Source organism: Rattus norvegicus, chromosome 14 (assembly GCF_036323735.1).
Source record: "Rattus norvegicus strain BN/NHsdMcwi chromosome 14, GRCr8, whole genome shotgun sequence".
In the NCBI taxonomy this organism is placed as follows: domain Eukaryota; kingdom Metazoa; phylum Chordata; class Mammalia; order Rodentia; family Muridae; genus Rattus; species Rattus norvegicus.
The window spans coordinates 24,198,635-24,219,269 of record NC_086032.1 but is presented as its reverse complement, the minus strand read 5'-3'; the positions used below and the strand labels follow the sequence as shown (position 1 = coordinate 24,219,269).

The 20,635-nt window shown below is 37.7% G+C and overlaps 1 protein-coding gene across 10 annotated transcripts in view; it reads right to left on the bottom strand.

Annotated features, from left to right (window-relative positions):
* The window catches only part of Epha5 (EPH receptor A5), a 367,455-nt gene that overhangs the window by 155,585 nt on the left and 191,235 nt on the right, over window positions 1-20,635 (bottom strand). For 4 of the 10 annotated variants that reach the window (XM_063273652.1, XM_063273653.1, XM_063273654.1 and 1 more), the window contains exons 4-5: window positions 9,803-9,958; window positions 5,305-5,640 (exon numbers count right to left, since the gene is read on the bottom strand). The exons of 3 other annotated variants lie outside the window; for them this stretch is intronic. In XM_063273652.1, the coding sequence (XP_063129722.1) occupies window positions 5,305-5,640; window positions 9,803-9,958 (492 nt within the window). The remainder of the gene's footprint in view (window positions 1-5,304; window positions 5,641-9,802; window positions 9,959-20,635) is intronic. 3 more of the 10 variants (XM_063273655.1, XM_063273656.1, NM_024367.2) reach the window with 1 other exon arrangement.

Genomic DNA, 20,635 nt, shown 5'->3' with positions numbered 1-20,635 from the left:
CTTAGTAAGCACTTCTTGGCGTCAGCAATAGTGACTGGGTTTCGTGTTAGCAGATGGGGTGGATCCCTAATTGGGGCACTAGGTGGTCTTTCCTTCGGTCTCTGCTCCATTCTTTGTCCCTGCATTTCCTTTTGACAGGAGGAATTCTGGGTTAATATTTTTGAGGTGGGTGGGAGGCCGCATCCCTCAAATAGGGTCTGTGCCTATCCACTGGATATAGTTTATATGGGTTCTATCTCCCCTTTGTTGGATATTTTGGTTAAAGTCCTCCTTTGTTGGGTCCTGAGAACCTCTTGGGTCCCTGGCATCTGGCACTTTCTAGTGACTACCTCTAGTTCCCCCTTCCCCACTGCTATTAATCTTATTAGATCACGTAACACATCACTTCGTGTTTCAAATAGTCAGTAATTTTTACTCACAACTCCTAAAGAAAATAAAGTGCAGAAAGTGTTCTCAAAAGTGCAGTTTTGCTAAAAGTAATGGGCATAAAGAAGCAGTAAAAAATTGGTTGTCCTCAAGTTGAGGAGGAGCCTTTATCAAGTTAGAAGATGACGACCTGATGGCCATACGGCCACATAAATTCGGAATATATTTTTTTCCTCAATAAAACATGTCAATGAATCAATATTTTTAGAAATTAAAATTCGCATTTCTTTTCATGTTATAAACTCATGATAGATGTAAGAATTATGTAAATGGCTGGCTGTGTCTAAATGATCTATGGCTTCAAGAAAGTTTAAATTAGCTTATTACCTTGAAATAATAAAAGAATACCAATAGTCACCAAATAGCTCATGTTTCACAAATGAAGAGGCTCATTAACACATTAGAATCTATGAATTTTCCACTAAATTCCTGCTTTATAAGAACAGCTGACTCTATTTTGTTGTCCTTAGAATAAACGAGACAAACGTATGTCCTTAGAATAAATGAGACAAACATATGTCCTTAGAATAAAGGAGACAAACATGTGTGGGGACTTGTGAAATCCCGTGCGTGAGAATGATTGGATAAATAAAAGACCCTATGACTAGAACATACTCAACTCCTGAAACTTGGAGTTTTTATAGCTACCTTTCTCAAGTACATATGAGTATTGAAGTAAACACCTTCTTCAATTGTTTAAAGGCAAATCCGCACACTTCTGTGGTGAACTAGCAGGCAAATCTCTTTTGTTTCAAATATAATTTCATGAGCTCAGCTTTTCTTCATACTCCCAAGAGTCAACTATCTAGTTTGTACTAGGCATGCATTTTTCTGGAACATGACTTGTCTATTTTTCTCTATTTCAGTTTTTAAAATCATGGAGATATAATCATGAGAGTAAATGTTATGCTTTCCTGACTTTAAAGAAAGCAGGAAATACTTCTATTCAGCATACCACAAATGTGGGATTAGAGATTAGCACTACTTCTCGAAGCTGGCATAGGAATATTCATCTGTTTACTCAAGAAATCTTGAATGAAACTTGATCCACTGAGAATTCCTTAATTTATCACTGAGAAAGAAATTTAATGACTCATAAATAGTAAGGTTAAAATGGAATTTGTCTAAAACCCATGCAACTTCCATTGATTATATCTTCAGAAAGAGTCAAGAAGACACTTTCTACCTAACATCAAGGAAAATATGTAAGGACAGTACAATTTTTGAAACTTTCATAATTTCTGATATCTAGACTTTAGGCCATGTAATTTGGAGTTATGTTGAAATCACTTCCTGATTATTTTAGGGCTCAAAATAGAAAAGGCAAGTGAAATCCGTAGCATTTCATCAGGAGAAGAAACCTATGAATCCCAAAATAAGCAGTAGAAGCTATGTTGTAAAATATATGGAAAAATGGGCATGCCTGGACTAGAATAGTGAGTCTTGTGATCTGTACCACCAATAAAATAAAAATAACAGAAATAAAAATTCAGTGATCTGTTTAATCAGGACTTCTCAACACTTTTCATATTGGAATACATATTTCTACCTCATATCCCTTTAGCTAAATGAAAAAGCATTTTAATATGAAGGAAGTCTCTCAGATATAAATATGTATGTCATATCATCATCTTTCTTGATTAATTACACACCTCTACCTATTTCGAAATTTTCTGGAGAAGGAGAGGGTTAAAGAAGTATTAACTACTGCATTATGATTAACATTAATCCGTAGAGGTTCAACATGTCTGTCATAAACTGTTTTACACACAGGCAGCAAGCCAAGCTTTTCACATTATAAGAGAGCAACTACTTTAGACACATTGCTGATTGTTTGAGAAGCTTAGAGATTTGGAGGATCCCATCTGAGATAAAAGGTCTGTTTCTGAATGTTGCTACCTCTGTAAATAAAAATGATGTACTTCCGAATGTTTAGTGTGATGGCTGTTCTTAGTTGTCAACTTGGCTACATGTAAAATTAATTAAAACCCCAAAATAGGGTTGGCAAACCTGAAGGATTTTGCATAATCTAAAGGGGAAAAATTACTTCTAATATAGATCTTTGAGGTAGGAAGACACACCTTTGATCCAGTTCTCCTAAGGTAGGAAGGCATGCCTCTAATTCAGACATTCCTCCTGCTGGAAGCCTATATAAGGACATGGAAGAAGGACAGTTTGGCTCTTAGCCTTCTTGTTAGCAAATCTCTTCCTTCATTTACACTAGAACCCATGCCTTGAGGAATCTTGCCTCATGGACTTACAACTATTGGATGCGTGGATCTTCCGCTCAGAGATACCCATTGTTAGATTAGCTGGTCCACAACCTGTAAGTCATTCTAATAAATCTTCTTTCCCTTTACATACAGATTTATACTATAATTCTATTACAGAGAAGCTTACTAAAATGAAAAATAATTTTGGGTTGTTATCTAGAAATAGTGTATCGGTTGGTATAAAATATATACTTGTGTATATATAGTAGAAGTATTAAATCTTAGCCCAAAAATGGCCACTGAAAAATTGTTTCAAACCAATTAATTAAATATGTGTGCAAGGCTATCATGCATGCACAATACTTTGGAAGTAGACAATTAAACTTTCAAGTTAACATTTTAGGTAATTTTTTTTATTTTATGTGATGCTCTTTTAAATACCTGTTGAAATATATGTTTCAGATTTTTTAGAATAAAACTGAAAATATGTTAATGGGATAAGTAAATCTAAATATGTATTTGATAAATAAATATGGTTAAATTTCAAAAAAGATTATAATGATATAAGCAAGGTCTTTAGAAGTGGAAAGGATGTGAAAAACTATTATTTTGGTAACTTTTCTAAATGTTTGCATACCTATTACAACTGAATTCATATTTATTCTTTCTTCTCTTTCTACTTTGGATGAGAGTTTAATATACATCGTTTATGCAGACTCCATTCTCCTTCCCACAACCTAAACTCATTGCCACTGTTTATGACTTCCTTTCCCTTGTTTGGCTCCTTCTCCTTCCCATGACTTACTTTTACTGACCAAGAATATTATAACAAAAATATTAAAATTATTTTGCGTTTCTCTATAACTATGTTATATGAACATTTATTTGATTAGGATAATTCTACCATTTAATTTTTCTTAAAACTACATTGTATCGGTTTAAGTGAGAAAAGTATCCCTTATATTTAAATAAATTCGGGGCTGGGGATTTAGCTCAGTGGTAGAGCGCTTGCTTAGCAACCACAAGGCCCTGGGTTCGGTCCCCAGGTCTGAAAAAAAAGAAAAAAATATTTAAATAAATTCTCAAACTATCTTGTTTTGGAAAATGTTTTAAATTTTGTATAAATTATTTGTTAATAATTTATTCATGTTTTATAGACAAATATAGTTTTCATTCCCACATAATGCAAAATTTTCATATTGAATGAATAACCAATTTCCTGCCTACATTTTTTTGCCAAATTTATCCTTGTTTTACTAGCACACACACAAAATTACCGATCAGAAAATATCAGAACATCTGTTGAAGCTAGTAAAATTTGAAACCACAAAATTAATGACAAGGGAAACAAACATTTTGGAAAACAACACTTTTAGAAATTTAAAATGTAAGTTAAAATATACTAAACTTATTTTTATTTAAAAATAAAAATCTTAATTTAATTGGAAGCTTAGAAATACAATCATCAAATATAACTGGAAAACCCACTTCCTGTGATGTTGGTACATGTTAGCTGAACCTAAATAGAAAATTTCTTCTTAAGAGTTTCTTGACATTGACATTTTATATGGAATTGAGGTCTATTTGACCTAGAATAGTGATGTTGAGATAAACAATATTTTAAATTTGAGGTATATGTGGGCACTGATTTTAAGATATGGCATCCATTTAGAAAGTGACAACCAATACGATACCTTCTCACTTGGCAAACATGATGTACCCTGGCTACTGGATGAAAAGTAATGTTTTTCTATTTTACATAAGGAAGTCCAAATCATATACCTTATAATCAGAAGAAGGCAGTCAAAGACAACTACAATATATTGTTCATTGGTAACGTCCTTAAAAATCAAAAGTCATTTTCTCATATAGCTTATCACTAAGGACCATCTTATAAAGATGTTAGAATCACAGAATCTACTGAATTGTTCCAAAGGGAAGATACAACTCAGTGACTTCTCATTATTTACAAGATGATATGACATAGCTCACTTTAGAATCAAGTATAGCTAAAAGAGTTAAAGAGTTCACTTCGGAAGATTGAGGCAACCGCATTAGAATATTTAGATTTCCAAATTCCGATGACGGTTCACATTACTGAACACTTATAATGGTTACTGTGAATACTGCCCTATTCCAGCACAGGGCAGATTCCATTGCTTTCTTATACTTATTAGAAACAATAAAAAAAGGCCAGTATAATTTGCAAAGAAAATACAGCTGTGAAGCAAGAAACGAAAATGAAAATAAAGCATGCTATACAAATTAATTTAAAAAAATCTCTGGACATTAACAAATCAACAAAAAGTAAATTTGCAACATAGAACATATACTATATATAATTATTATGTATTATATATTAAAATATTTGTTTTATATATGATAACTGTTATGTATAAATGATTTAATCCAGAAAAGAATATTTAAAGAAATATTTTATTAAAACCTACCTCTCCTTTCTTTGGGCAATGGATGTTTGTACTAAGAAAGCCTTAACTTTTCTTTAAAACAAAAATATACTTTGAGATATAGTTTTTTTTTAGGTCTTGACCTTGTTCATGCTGGGGACATTCTCTCACAGGACCTAGTAGGTCAAGTCCTCAGCTGTGGTTTCAATTGGCAGAGCAAAGCCTAAAATATAGAGTCGGGTTGGGTTGACACTTACCTGCTTGGTTCGTGGTTACATTTACAGACACATACTGCCGGGTGCCTGGACTCAAGTCGGAAACTCCGTTCACTGCCTCAATTTCAAAGGTATAGTTTGTGTGAGCAAGGAGGTCCGCCATCATGACAGAGGTATTTTTCAGGCCGATTTGCTGGGGGAGGTACCTGACATGACCGCCACACTCCTCACACACACCTGCATGGGAGTTGCACTTCTTGCATGCAATGTAATAGGACACATCTTTCCGTCCACCAGTGTCAGCAGGAGGAATCCACTCCAGAAAGACACTAGTTTCATTAACATTTGAGATGGCATTCCGAGGAGCTGAGGGGGGTCCTGGTTTGCAAAGTAAAGTGAGAAAAACATATTTAAGATGATATTAATCAGTTGCCCTCTATCATCCTAATCCCTTGGCCTGAAGAGAAAAATAAATTTATAATTAATTTATGTCATAATTTATAATAATTTTATAAATGATATTTTATGAAACAGTGGTGTTTATGCACCATAAAAATAAATTTACTTTGGGAGGGTTATAAAACTTATTTAATAGAATTAGGTGTTTTCCTTAATATGTTGTACATAGTCATGAAATAGACCTACGAGTTGACAGAAACATTGAATAAGCTTTTATGTTTAAAAATATAATACATTCGATCTTTGCCCATTGAATATATACTTCTTCTCTGGGAGCTAGAACTGAAAAGGACATTTTTGCTAAACTTCTTGGTAGCTCTTGACTCTAGCATGTAATCGCACATATAATGAACAGAATTGGAATTTCTCCTGAGAGAACATTGCTCAGGGATACACATGACTGTCAAGACCACTATTTCTCTTCTTGGAGATCTATATCTATATCTATATCTATATCTATATCTATATCTATATCTATATCTATATCTATATCTATATCTATCTTTATCTATATCTATTTATATATAAATGTAAATATATGTATTTACATTTCAAATGTTATATTATCCCCTTCCCTGTTTTCTCATCCATAAGGCCCCTATCCCATCCCCCTCCCCTTCTTCTGTAAGGGTGTTCCCCCACCCCCTCCACATACCCTTACCCCCTCCCCTCCCTGACATTCCCCTGCACTGGGGGATCCAGCCTTGGCAGGACCAAGGGCTTCTCCTCCCATTGGTTCCCAACAAGGCCTCTGCTCCATAATCAGCTGCATACGACCACTATTTCTAGACTATGTGCTCTTGCTCATTGCAAGTCTATTTTAAAGTTTTAACTAAATTAGAAATCCTAGTAAACATGGTAGAAGACAAATGCAGAGGGCTAGGTTTTTGGGATCCATGTACTCTCCAGTTGCCTACCTTTCCAATAAGCAAGAAATTCTTCCAACTAAAATCCTTTACAGACCTTATCATCTTACAATAATACTATACCAGCTTTTCTCCCTTCATGGAATTTGTATTACACACTTCATTTTAATATAGATTATTTTGATTGCTTAAAAGGTTTTTCAACTAGGTGCTAATCACAATCTCAATAGCATTTTAACTGCTTTAAAACCTAATTATTCACATACTAAGGGGAAATACAAATAAATTGGTGCAAAGTCAAGTTTTAGATATATAAAATTTAAATTTCAGTCAGCTTTAAATGTTATGTGACTGTGTCTTCTCAAATAAGTTTGTTTTTTTGTGTTTGTCTTTGTCTTAGTATCAGAATGTAGGAGATCTAATCAATACCTCTCAAATGGTGATGAAATGGAGTCCTGTAGATGAGAATGAATTACACTCCTTAAAATAATCTGGCTAAATGACCTTAATTAGTATGTGACCCAAAGGCTCACATGTTTATTTCAATCCAACATTAACCCATCATCCTTGAGAAACATATTTAAAATTAAGTTTAAAAGAAAAATATTTTGAATTTTTTTTAAAAATTCCCTTGAAGAACAATTCCATATCTAAGGACTTAGCTTGCTTTCCTCATCCACTCTCAAGGATGCCTGCCCGTCTCTGAGCCCTGGAAGGTCTACAGCATTCTATAGTTCTATTTCAGTGGTCACTTTTAACTCTCACCCATTTCTAAAGATGTGAATACATTATCATTATGTAGTACAAGCAGGGTCATTTAATAAGAAAAATGGAGATACTTTAACTTTAGGTAAAAAAGCAAAACAAAAACAAAAACAGTGGATTTAACATTTGAGAAAGAAGAAATGCTCCTGAAATGTGTCAAATTCCAATGTATTGCCACCGCTGAACTGAACTGCACTCTTTTCTTTGCCTTAACTCAATACAAGTCTGACTGGCCTTTTACTAATAACTCTGGTAACTATACATCCACAGCTTTTCAGTCACATGTTACAAAAAAAAAAAAACTCAAGTGACACCATTAAGTAGAAATAAAATTAAAACATCTGAATAAGACTATGTCTAAAATGTGGTACTGCCCAAACAAGAGATACAATGTGTGGACCAAGGTATAGACGTGAGAAGAATTAGGTATATTCATGAGATTCTTTTCTTTCCTTCTTTTTTATTTTGTCCTACAGTTTTATAAAACTCTGTTCCCTCAGTTTATATATTAAAAAGAATCAGAATCATAAATACAAGTAAAAAATGCCAATGGCAGAACGAAGTTCAAGATGTTCTTCTGAACATTAGGCAAGCCATAGAGGATCATAGGCAGTTATGGTACTCTGAATCAAACTGAAAACAGACAGACACACTCTCAGTGGTGTTTTGTGAGAAATGAGCATGAATTACTATTCTTTTGAAGACAGAGGTAGAATCTCACAGAGCTGAAAGTTGAGAAAATCTGAAGTGTGTGGGCTTTAGTTACAAAGGATCACTAAGCAGTTCTTACCACCAAATTATGGTCTCTTCCTGAGTCCCCAGATAAATAAGCATAAATGTACATTCATATTTATGCTAAAACGATGTAAATTGGTGGCTGTTAAAAACTCTTCTAACACCCAACTTTGTAATCATTTGTGAGATGGTTTGGATTCGGTGCCATTTTTAGTGTGCCACTATTTTCTGGCCCATCTATTTTTTGCTGTTTGATAATTCTTACAGATTATATATTAAACCTTGCTTGAATTCCACTATAACATAAGAGTTGTATCTTCCTGGTGTAACTTATTGAGAAGGTATTTGATCAGCAAAATCAGTAGTTTTGAATTACAGAGAGTGATTCTTTTCAGTTATGCATGAAATTCAGCCACTGAAATTTGTTTAAAAATCAACTTCTGATTACTTTATAGAATGTCATTTGTACTGTTTCTGACTACATATCAAATACAAAATTAATAGTCTTGTGAACCTCATTGAGTGTATACAGTTAACTGGGAACTAACAAGGGATGATGCCCCAGGGGATACACACTGTGAAGAAAGATGTATTCACTTTTCTTCTCTTTTTTAAGTATTACAGATACTATGTTAGCAAAAATTATTTGAAAAGTATAGTCTCCAAGCAAGCAAATGTATAAATGGCCACACACTAGGTTTCCAAAACTATGCTAAAATATGAAGAATATAAAGCTTGGCTAGATACACATCTATGCACTGGAAATATTGAAAAGAGTGTTTGCTGTCTATCTCCACTGATGGATGACAAGTAGAGCTTTGATAACAGTCAGCAAACCTTCCTAAGAAAGACCCACTGTGCAAACATGCAAGTCTAAGTTGAACGCTGGCTTTATATATTGTTCTTATCGAATTTGCCATCTCATTGTCGTGCTCTCCAGACTGCCTCCACATTTTGGCAAATGACCTTCTGGATGGCCCTACAGCTTAGTCACATGAGCTATCACTTGTTAAAGTTGCCGTTTATTTCATAATTACTAGCTCAGAAGACTGTCTTACAAAATGTGTTCAACCAGAGCTTCCAGGGACTAAGCCACTACCTAAAGACTATACATGGACTGACCCTGGACTCTGACCTCATAGGTAGCAATGAATATCCTAGTAAGAGCACCAGTGGAAGGGGAAGCCCTGGGTCCTGCTAAGACTGAACCCCCAGTGAACTAGATTGTTGGGGGGAGGGCGGCAATGAGGGGAGGTTGGGGAGGGGAACACCCATAAGGAAGGGGAGGGGGGAGGGGGATGTTTGCCCAGAAACCGGGAAAGGGAATAACACTCGAAATGTATATAAGAAATACTCAAGTTAATAAAAAAAATGTGTTCATAACAAATCTGAAGTGAAAAGACAGAAGGATTTGCCCAAGTGAAGAATACTAAATTAAACAACAAAATAAGAGTACTACTGTTTAATAGTGCCTCAAATGTTGAAGCTGAAGTCAGGGAAAGGATGCTCTAATAGTCAGTAATAAAAGCATGTTTATTTTTCAATGCTTACTAAAGGAATTTGAAGTTTGGGGGGAAACATCTGTACTGTGAAGGGTAAACATGCCTGTTTTTTTTTTTTTGAGAAAAATACTAATAAAACACAACAGGCTCTGTCATGTTCTTTCTCCAAACTGGTGAAAGGTTGCATCACCCAAGAGCCACAGGGTTCCTTACTTGTGCATGCCATTGTGGGCGGATCAGATTCCCTCCTGAAATAATCCTTTTCACAGACACAAGAGGTGGAAGCTTCCTCATGGGTGTAACTGTGAGGTGGACATTTGCTGCAGGTCTGGCTGTGAGGAGAGGCTTTGAAGAACCCAGGTCTGCACACTGTCAAGAGAAATGAGAGACTAAGCTTTTCCTGGGAACAGATGTTGTGCTTGTGTGAACAATGTATTATTTTGACTACTATATACACAAGTTAAAGAGAAGACAGTCTTGGCATTAATTTCAAGGATTTTCCATGAGCTTCCTGATAACTCTTATCAGACCATTCAGATAATCAGATATTCAAATTGACATGTATGGAGAGAAAGCCCATAGAGTGGCTTGTAGCAACTGGAGCATGTAAAACATTTTCATAAAAGAAACATAAATTAGGTGTGTTCATAACTACAATGGGAACAGTCCATTAAGTATAAAATTTACTCTTTATTACTGAAAACTTTTTAGAAATATGAGTATTACATATAATTTTAGACTGCATGGTCCATGACGGTGTTCAAACTTTAATTATGAAATTTGAAAAATTAAGACATAGAAATATAGCACAGCAGATAAAATATTTGTCATACAAATGTGAAGACTGTAATGGGGTCCACAAGAGCCATCCAAATACTTGGAGGCCATCATGCCTTGCCAGTAATTGTAGTAGAATTGCGGGGAGAAGGGCAGTAAGCGGGGCAAACCGGATAGCGAAACTAACTAACCAAAAAATGAACCCTGGATCCAGCAAGGAGACTTTCTTCAACATATAAGCCACAAAGTGAAGAAGACAGCCTACTTCAACCTTCGGCCTCCTCATTAAGGTACACAAACACAAAAATAACTCCACACACATTTTAACACTGCTTCCCCTCACACACACACACACACACACACACACACACACACACTATACAAATACACAAAATGATTGAAAACATAATTAGTAAGTATGTACTGATGTCTAGTTCAAGTTCTATCATAATGCATAATTATCTGCAATACTTTTATGCTATATAGAAATTTGAAGGATATCTTATTTTGGCACATTATTACATTTTAAGGTTGTGTTTTATGTTGCTTACTAACTCAGGATTTATGTATTCTAATATAATAAATGCCTACACACTTCAAAAAGTGTAATAATTATAAAAATGGAAAGCCTGTCATATTGCTCAGTTTTGATGTCAGGGAAATTATTCCAATGTTTCATCATGACAAGGACAGTAAGTGCAAGGTAAGTTGGAGAAACAGCCTGGAGATTGCTACCACATCATACAGAATCAAACAGAAGTGCATGTTATTAGTTGTTTTAACTTTTCTAAAGCTTTGTCATGTAAGGAAGGGCTCATGAAGTGTGAATTCTGTAGTACTTCATGTATTCTTTTATTTCTAATGGCTAACAAACCCCAATGGTAATGTGCCAATTGTTCTCACTTGGTAAATTTTAGGAAACTATACTAGTACTTTAAATAATTGGCATTTTTTATCTGAAGCTACTATATTTTATCTAATTTCCTATTTTTAATATATATTGAGCTCGATATGTATTGAGTATATAATTCGATATACATATGTGAAAACAGCAGTATATACTGAAAAACATGTATGAATGTGTCAAGGGTGCTTTTCCTGAATTGCAAAAACGTACTTATATTTTAATGGGATAGACATAATGATCCCAGAGTAATTTCCATCTGCTATGAATGACCTCAGGTTTTAGTAATTCATGCTAAGGCTTTCTGCTGTCAGTCTGAATAATCAGGAATTGGCAAAATATGAGGTACTTCTTTTTTTTAGACCATCTAATTATGGTCATAGTGAAGCCTTAATGCTCTTACAAATTCCTACCAAATGTGAAGGGATTTGAGAGATGAGAGTTTTTTGATAGAATTAGGTCATTTTTGTAGTTAAACGATTAGAAGATTTAAATATTATTTTACTTATAATGGGATTGCTGTAGCTGCCAATGCCATATTAGCTGTTATCCAATTTTTCTTCGTTTATCCTTTCAGGATGGCAATTCTCACTTTAAACTATTCGATTTCAAAGGCATGAAGTGCTAATCCACACATCCTCCATATGTAATTCATGTAAGAAAACTTCATTTAGAAAGTATTCATTATATTTAGTGTGTGCGTGTGCATGTGTGTGTATGCGTGTGTGTATGTGTGGTTTGGTGTGTGTGTGTGTGTGTGTGTATGCATAAATGCTATAGGTGTGCGACTGAGGAAAACCCACAGGACTTAATTATCTTCATCCAGCTTACTGATTCTATCCTACTATTCCAACTCCTGGTTTTAATGAATAACATGAATAACTTTTAACACAGAAACTTTACACAATTATATATATATATATATATATATATATATATATATATATATATATATATGACACTGCAGTTAAATCCCTACCATGGAAAGTATAGATGCAGGAAAAATTAAATGCTAGTAAAATATATCTTCATTGTTCATGAGTTTAGCAAAATTCTTTGGGAAAGGAAAATGGCTTGACTAGTGCACTTGACAATAAAATATAATATCATCAAAATCCCTTTGCCTCCAGGAAAATTTATTGTTAATTGTCAAACATATATGACAATGATAAGAATCATGTATGATAAGGTATCAAATTGAAAGTGTATCTCCTAAAATGATGAAAAAAGGCTCCTCCCAGGGCCATTAGATGACTCAGTGGATTCATGCTTCTTCCACCAAGCCTAATAATCTTAGATTGATTTGTGGAAGTGACATAATGGTAAGAGAAAATCAACTTACTCAGGTCATCCTCTGACTTACACACACACACACAGACACACACACACGGCACATGCACACAGGCACGTGCACACACACACTCACACATGCACTCACATATACACACACTCACAAGCACTCAAACACACAGTAGCAGGCCAGTCCCTGCTACTATTTATTTCTAATTTGAAACTATTCTAACAAGACGGGAATTTAGCAGTGCTTCAGAGGGAAACTTTCTCTGAAAAGACAAGTGCTGGAGAGAACACATGTAGGAAAGTGGGTAAGGCAAGTCCAAAATTCTCTTGAAAAAACACTAAGAGCAAAAATTTAGAGAGGGGAGAAAACCACAATTCATAATATCCTCTCTTTTTATTTTATTAATTTCAGGTGTCTCCGAACCGCAACAGCTTTCAACACTTTAGACTGTTCAGGGGCGCAGACGTAATGTGAATTCAATGGAAAATATATTTTCACTGTTTAATTTGGCTATTTTCCAAGGATAGTGATACGTGATATTTTCCTCAATCTGGAGGGGAGAGGAAAATGGAGTTTCTGTTCTTACTCACCACACATATACTGTGCATGAGACAGGATTTGTGTTGGATGTTTTGCTTCGGCGTAAGTTAACAGAAATCTCGAGCACATTTCAGATAGTGTCTTCTCAGCAATGCCCAAAGTTAGGCTCTAAAACTTCAATTTACACACAGTGATTTACTCGTAGCACATAATGGATTTCATCAGGAAGCTCAGTAGATACTACGTAAGACATTGATAATCTTCCCACCAGCATTTTGATAACACTGATCATCAAGCCTTCCTCTCTCTGCTTCAACTGAAATTTTGTAATACCATTATTACTTAACAGTGTTTTCAACTCATGGGGAGTTTATTTCAGCCCACAGCCCATTTTAGAACAAATATGCACGGAACTTGGTTTTTCAAGGTATGTGAAAGTTTCGAATATTCAGAACTTTACATGTTCTTAGTGAAGGCACAGCTCTGGGCCGTGGAATATGTTAGTCTGCATAGAATAGTTTTGAGAGACACAGTCAGAATATGGCAAACACAGAGGCAAATGCTAGCAGCAAACCATTAAACTGAGAAAGGGATCCCCCTTGGAGGAATTAGAGAAAGGATTGAAGAGCTGAAGGGGCTTGCAACCCCATAATAACAACAATACCAACCAACCAGAGCTTCCAGGGACTAAACCACTACCCAAAGACATGGACTGACCCTGGGCTCCAACGGCATATGTAGCAGTGACTAGCCTTGTTGGGCATCAGTGGAAGGAGAAGCCCTTGGTCCTGTCACGGTTTGACCCTCAGTATAGGGGATTGTCAGAGGGTAGTAAGGGGGTGGGGAGGGGAACACCTTATAGAAGCAGAGTGGGAGGGGCTAAGGGCTGATGGACAGGAAACCGGGAAAGGAATAACATTTGAAATGTAAATAAGAAATATCCAATTTTAAAAAAATGGAAAAAATAAATAAAAAATGAGACACACAAAAAAGAAAAAGTAAAATGAGCTTTGTTGATTTTTTTGGTGTGTGTTTTAATTATATTCTCATTTATTGCTTGAGAAATTTGCACATCCATAAATGAGTTTCAGTCAAACCAATACCCCAGACCCTTCTTAATGTTATGTGTTTCCACTGTTTCTATTTTGTGCTGCCTGTATGTGCATAGGTATGCAATTATCTATTGCTACATGCACAGCCTCTCAGTGTTTAATTTCCTGAAGAGAACTGACATTCTCCCTCTCTCTAACAGTTCGCCAGGTATGGCTTGGCCTTTATAAGCCCCACTGACCCATTTTATATGCTTGGATTTTTCAGATCATGGCTGGGTAACTAGCCAAGCTCCTGTCAGTTCATGAATATAATATTCTTGTCATCTCATAGAGAATTTATATTTATAATATATGAGGAACCCATAAATTTAGGTACCAACAAAATAAATAACCCAACCAAACCTGGGTCATGTGACTTAACAAAGAGTTCTCACACAGGTGGTACAAATGGCTAAGATATACATTGTAATATGAACTAATTACATGTTAAGACTAAACATGAAATAATGGCATTTGTCACTCATTTCATCATATAAACAGGTGTTGTGAACAAATAAGCTATTTCTGGCATTCACATATACACTCGAAAATTGGCGACACTCACTCATTGCTCTTACAGAGGACCCAGGGATGAGTTCCAGCAACCACATCTCAGTTACAACCATCACTGACATCTGTTCCCCAGGATTCAGCAACCTCTTCTGACTTTTCAGGTACAAAGCATGCAGGTGGTGCAGAGCCAACCATGCAAGCAAAATATTCATGTCCATAAACTAAATCTATCTAAAATACTTTTAAGTGAGGTTGTTGATGACATTTATAAATTTTATTTTTCAGGGCAGGAAGACTTTCAGTGGTAAACATGCTTGATATACAGTAGAAGGGTCAGACTTTGCAACCCCATAGGAAGAACAACAACAACCAGCCAGACCCCCACACCCACCCACCCACAGAGCTCCCAGGTACTAAACCATCTACCAAAGAGTGCACCTGAAGAGACCCATGGCTCCAGCCGCATATGTAGCAGAGAATGGTATTGTATGGCATCAATAGGAGGAGAAGCCCTTGGTCCTGTGAAGGCTCGGTGCCCCAGTATAGGGGAATGCCAGGGTGGTGAGTTGGGAGTGGGTGGGTGGGTGGGATGGAGAGCATCCTCATAGAAGCACAGGGAGACAGCATCGGAGAGGGGGGACCGGGGAAGGGGATAACATTTATATTGTAAATACATAAAATAATTAATAAAAAAAAGAATGCCTGATGAATCAGGCTGGGACACCACCCACATAAATGAACTCTGAGTTTGATAGAAAGAACTAGCCTCAAAGTATAAAGTGCAGGAGAGATCAAACGATGTTACTGACAATAATCTTGAGAATACACCTTTGAAAATATGCATATGCACACATACACAAACACATACAAGAAGTATAGAGAAGAAAAATACAAACCCATATTTATCTCCTTGTACAAAGCATGGAGGGCTAATATACAAAATATACACAGAACTTAGAAATATAGACTCCACAAAACCAAATAACATAATTTTAAAAATGGGGTACAGAGCTAAACAGAGAATTCTCAGCTGAGGAATCTCAAATGGCTGAGAAGCATTTAAAGAAATGTTCAATACTCTTAATCATCAGGGAAATGCAAATCAAAATGACCATGAGGTTACACCAATCAGAATGACTAAAATCAAAAACACAAGCAGCAGTACATGCTGGCGAGGATGTGGAGAAAGAGAAACGCTCCTCCATTGTTGGTAGGATTGCAAACTGGTACAGCCATTCTGGAAATCAGTCTGGCAGTTCCTCAGAAAATTGGGAAGAGACCCAGCTATACCACTCCTGGAAATATACCTGAAAGATTCTCCACCATACAACAAGGACACATGCTCCACTATGTTTATAGCAACCTTACTTATAATAGCCAGATGTCCCTCAACTGAAGAATGGATACAAAAATCGTGGTTCATTTACACAATCAAATACTATGCAGCTATTTAGAATAAGGACGTCATCCTGAGTGACAAATCTAGACCCCAAAGAACATGCATGGTATGTATTAATTGATAAGTGGGTATTAGCCAAAAAGTCCAGAACACTCACGATACAATTCACAGGAAGGCAAAAGTGTGTATGCTTTAATCTCACTTAGAAGAGGAACAAAATAATCATGGGAGGCAGAGGGAGGTGGCATCTGGGTGGAAGAGGGGTGGGGGAGCGAAAAAAGAGGGGCGGGATCAGAAGAGACAGAGGGATGCCCAGAGGACCAGGAGAATGAATCGAAATATGCATCAGTGGACATTAGTAGGTGGGAGACCCTCTAGAAAGTCCCAGAGAGTGGGATATGAGAGGATACCAGGACTCAGTGGAGATGACATTAATAGAAATGCCCATCAGTGAGAGACAGAACCGGAAGAGACCACCTCCAGTAGATAGACATGGCCCCCAGTTGAGGCAGTGGGCCACCCATTTATCTTTAAAATCTACATCCCAGAATAGTTCCTATCTAAAGGAAACACAGGGACAAAAATGAAGCAGAGCCTGAAAGAAAAGCCACCCAGTGAATGGCCCAACTTGGGCGCAAACCAAATTCTGACACTATTACTAAAGCCATATTATGCATGCAGACAGGAACCTGAAATGGCTGCCCTTTGAGTAGTTCTACCCGCAACTGACGGAAACAAATGCAGCTACATCAATATTAGGATCAATATGGAAGAGTTAGCTGAAGGATTGAAAGAGCTGAAAAGGACTGCAGCCACATAGGAAGAACAACACTGTCAACCTGCCTGGAACCTTCGAACTCCCAGAGATCAAGCCAAAAACCAAGGTGCACCCATGGGCACTTGTGAGCAGAGGACTGCCCTGCATGGCCTATGTAGGAGAGAATGCGCTAAATCCTATGGAAAATGGATGTCTTAGAGAAAGAGTGATGCTAGTGGGAGTGAGGTGGGGATGAGGTAGAGGTTGGTGGGCAGGTGTGGGAGCATCCTCTCAGAGGCACAGGGAGATGAGAGGGCTGAAAGCACTTGGGAGGGGGCAATTTTAAGAACATAAGTAAATAAAATAATTTAATAAAAATAAAACGTCAAGGAAACAGACCGGATAAACAGTTCTCTGCACCCAAATCCCGTGGGAGGGAGAGCTGAACATTCAGAGAGGCAGACAAGCCTGGGAAACCAGAAGAGACTGCTCTCTGCACACACATCTCGGACACCAGAGGAAAAAGCCAAAGACCATCTGGAACCCTGGTGCACTGAAGCTCCCGGAAACGGCGGCACAGGTCTTCCTGGTTGCTGCCGCTGCAGAGAGCCCGTGGGCAGCACCCCACGAGCGAACTTGAGCCCCGGGACCACAGGTAAGACCAACTTTTCTGCTGCAAGAAAGCTGCCTGGTGAGCTTGGGACACAGGGAAGCAGAATTCCTCTAGGACCGGGCACGTTCTGTGTTTACCGGAAGTCCCACACCCGCGGATCCCGGCCCGCAGCAGCTCTCTGTCCCCAGACCCGGTGAGAGAGAGACCCAACCGCCTGGTCAGGTGGGCACTCCTGAGGCTGCAGAGCGGAAGAGACCACCAACACTGCTCACCCCTGCCCACATCCCTGGCCCAAGAAGAAACTGTATAAGGCCTCTGGGCTCCCGTGGGGGAGGGCCCAGGAGCGGCAGGACCCCTGCCTGAGACACCTCCGGAACCTGAGGGAAACAGACTGGATAAACAGTTCTCTGCACCCAAATCCCGTGGGAGGGAGAGCTGAACCTTCAGAGAGGCAGACAAGCCTGGGAAACCAGAAGAGACTGCTCTCTGCACACACATCTCGGACGCCAGAGGAAAAAGCCAAAGACCATCTGGAACCCTGGTGCACTGAAGCTCCCGGAAGGGGCGGCACAGGTCTTCCTGGTTGCTGCCGCTGCAGAGAGCCCGTGGGCAGCACCCCACGAGCGAACTTGAGCCTCGGGACCACAGGTAAGACCAACTTTTCTGCTGCAAGAAAGCTGCCTGGTGAACTCAAGACACAGGCCCACAGGAACAGCTGAAGACCTGTAGAGAGGAAAAACTACACACCAGAAAGCAGAACACTCTGTCCCCATAACTGACTGAAAGAGAGGAAAACAGGTCTACAGCACTCCTGACACACAGGCTTATAGGACAGTCTAGCCACTGTCAGAAATAGCAGAACAAAGTAACACTAGAGATAATCTGATGGCGAGAGGCAAGCGCAGGAACCCAAGCAACAGAAACCAAGACTACATGGCACCATCGGAGCCCAATTCTCCCATCAAAACAAACATGGAATATCCAAACACACCAGAAAAGCAAGATCTAGTTTCAAAATCATTTTTGATCATGATGCTGGAGGACTTCAAGAAAGACGTGAAGAACTCCCTTAGAGAACAAGTAGAAGCCTACAGAGAGGAATCGCAAAAATGCCTGAAAGAATCTCAAAAATCCCTGAAAGAATTCCAGGAAAACATAAATAAACAAGTAGAAGCCCATAGAGAGGAGACACAAAAATCCCTGAAAGAATTCCAGGAAAATATAAATAAACAAGTAGAAGCCCATAGAGAGGAGACACAAAAATCCCTGAAAGAATTCCAGGAAAACACAATCAAACAGTTGAAGGAATTAAAAATGGAAATAGAAGCAATCAAGAAAGAACACATGGAAACAACCCTGGATATAGAAAACCAAAAGAAGAGACAAGGAGCTGTAGATACAAGCTTCACCAACAGAATACAAGAGATGGAAGAGAGAATCTCAGGAGCAGAAGATTCCATAGAAATCATTGACTCAACTGTCAAAGATAATGTAAAGCGGAAAAAGCTACTGGTCCAAAACATACAGGAAATCCAGGACCCAATGAGAAGATCAAACCTAAGGATAATAGGTATAGAAGAGAGTGAAGACTCCCAGCTCAAAGGACCAGTAAATATCTTCAACAAAATCATAGAAGAAAACTTCCCTAACCTAAAAAAAGAGATACCCATAGACATACAAGAAGCCTACAGAACTCCAAATAGATTGGACCAGAAAAGAAACACCTCCCGTCACAAAATTGTCAAAACACCAAACGCACAAAATAAAGAAAGAATATTAAAAGCAGCAAGGGAAAAAGGTCAAGTAACATATAAAGGGAGACCTATCAGAATCACACCAGACTTCTCGCCAGAAACTATGAAGGTCAGAAGATCCTGGACTGATGTCATACAGACTCTAAGAGAACACAAATGCCAGCCCAGGTTACTGTATCCAGCAAAACTCTCAATTAACCTTTTATGGAGAAACCAAGATATTCCATGACAAAACCAAATTTACACAATATCTTTCTACAAATCCAGCACTACAAAGGATAATAAATGGTAAAGCCCAACATAAGGAGGCAAGCTATACCCTAGAAGAAGCAAGAAACTAATCGTCTTGGCAACAAAACAAAGAGAATGAAAGCACACAAACATAACCTCACATCCAAATATGAATATAACGGGAAGCAATAATCACTATTCCTTAATATCTCTCAATATCAATGGCCTCAACTCCCCAAGAAAAAGACATAGATTAACAAACTGGATACGCAACGAGGACCCTGCATTCTGCTGCCTACAGGAAACACACCTCAGAGACAAAGACAGACACTACCTCAGAGTGAAAGGCTGGAAAACAACTTTCCAAGCAAATGGTCAGAAGAAGCAAGCTGGAGTAGCCATTCTAATATCAAATAAAATCAATTTCCAACTAAAAGTCATCAAAAAAGATAAGGAAGCACACTTCATATTCATCAAAGGAAAAATCCACCAAGATGAACTCTCAATCCTAAATATCTATGCCCCAAATACAAGGGCACCTACATACGTAAAAGAAACCTTACTAAAGCTCAAAACACACATTGCACCTCACACAATAATAGTGGGAGATTTCAACACCCCACTCTCATCAATGGACAGATCATGGAAACAGAAATTAAACAGTGATGTCGACAGACTAAGAGAAGTCATGAGCCAAATGGACTTAACGGATATTTATAGAACATTCTATCCTAAAGCAAAAGGATATACCTTCTTCTCAGCTCCTCATGGTACTTTCTCCAAAGTTGACCATATAATTGGTCAAAAAACGGGCCTCAACAGGTACAGAAAGATAGAAATAATCCCATGCATGCTATCGGACCACTACGGCCTAAAACTGGTCTTCAATAACAATAAGGGAAGAATGCCCACATATACGTGGAAATTGAACAATGCTCTACTCAATGATAACCTGGTCAAGGAAGAAATAAAGAAAGAAATTAAAAACTTTTTAGAATTTAATGAAAATGAAGATACAACATACCCAAACTTATGGGACACAATGAAAGCTGTGCTAAGAGGAAAACTCATAGCGCTGAGTGCCTGCAGAAAGAAACAGGAAAGAGCATATGTCAGCAGCTTGACAGCACACCTAAAAGCTCTAGAACAAAAATAAGCAAATACACC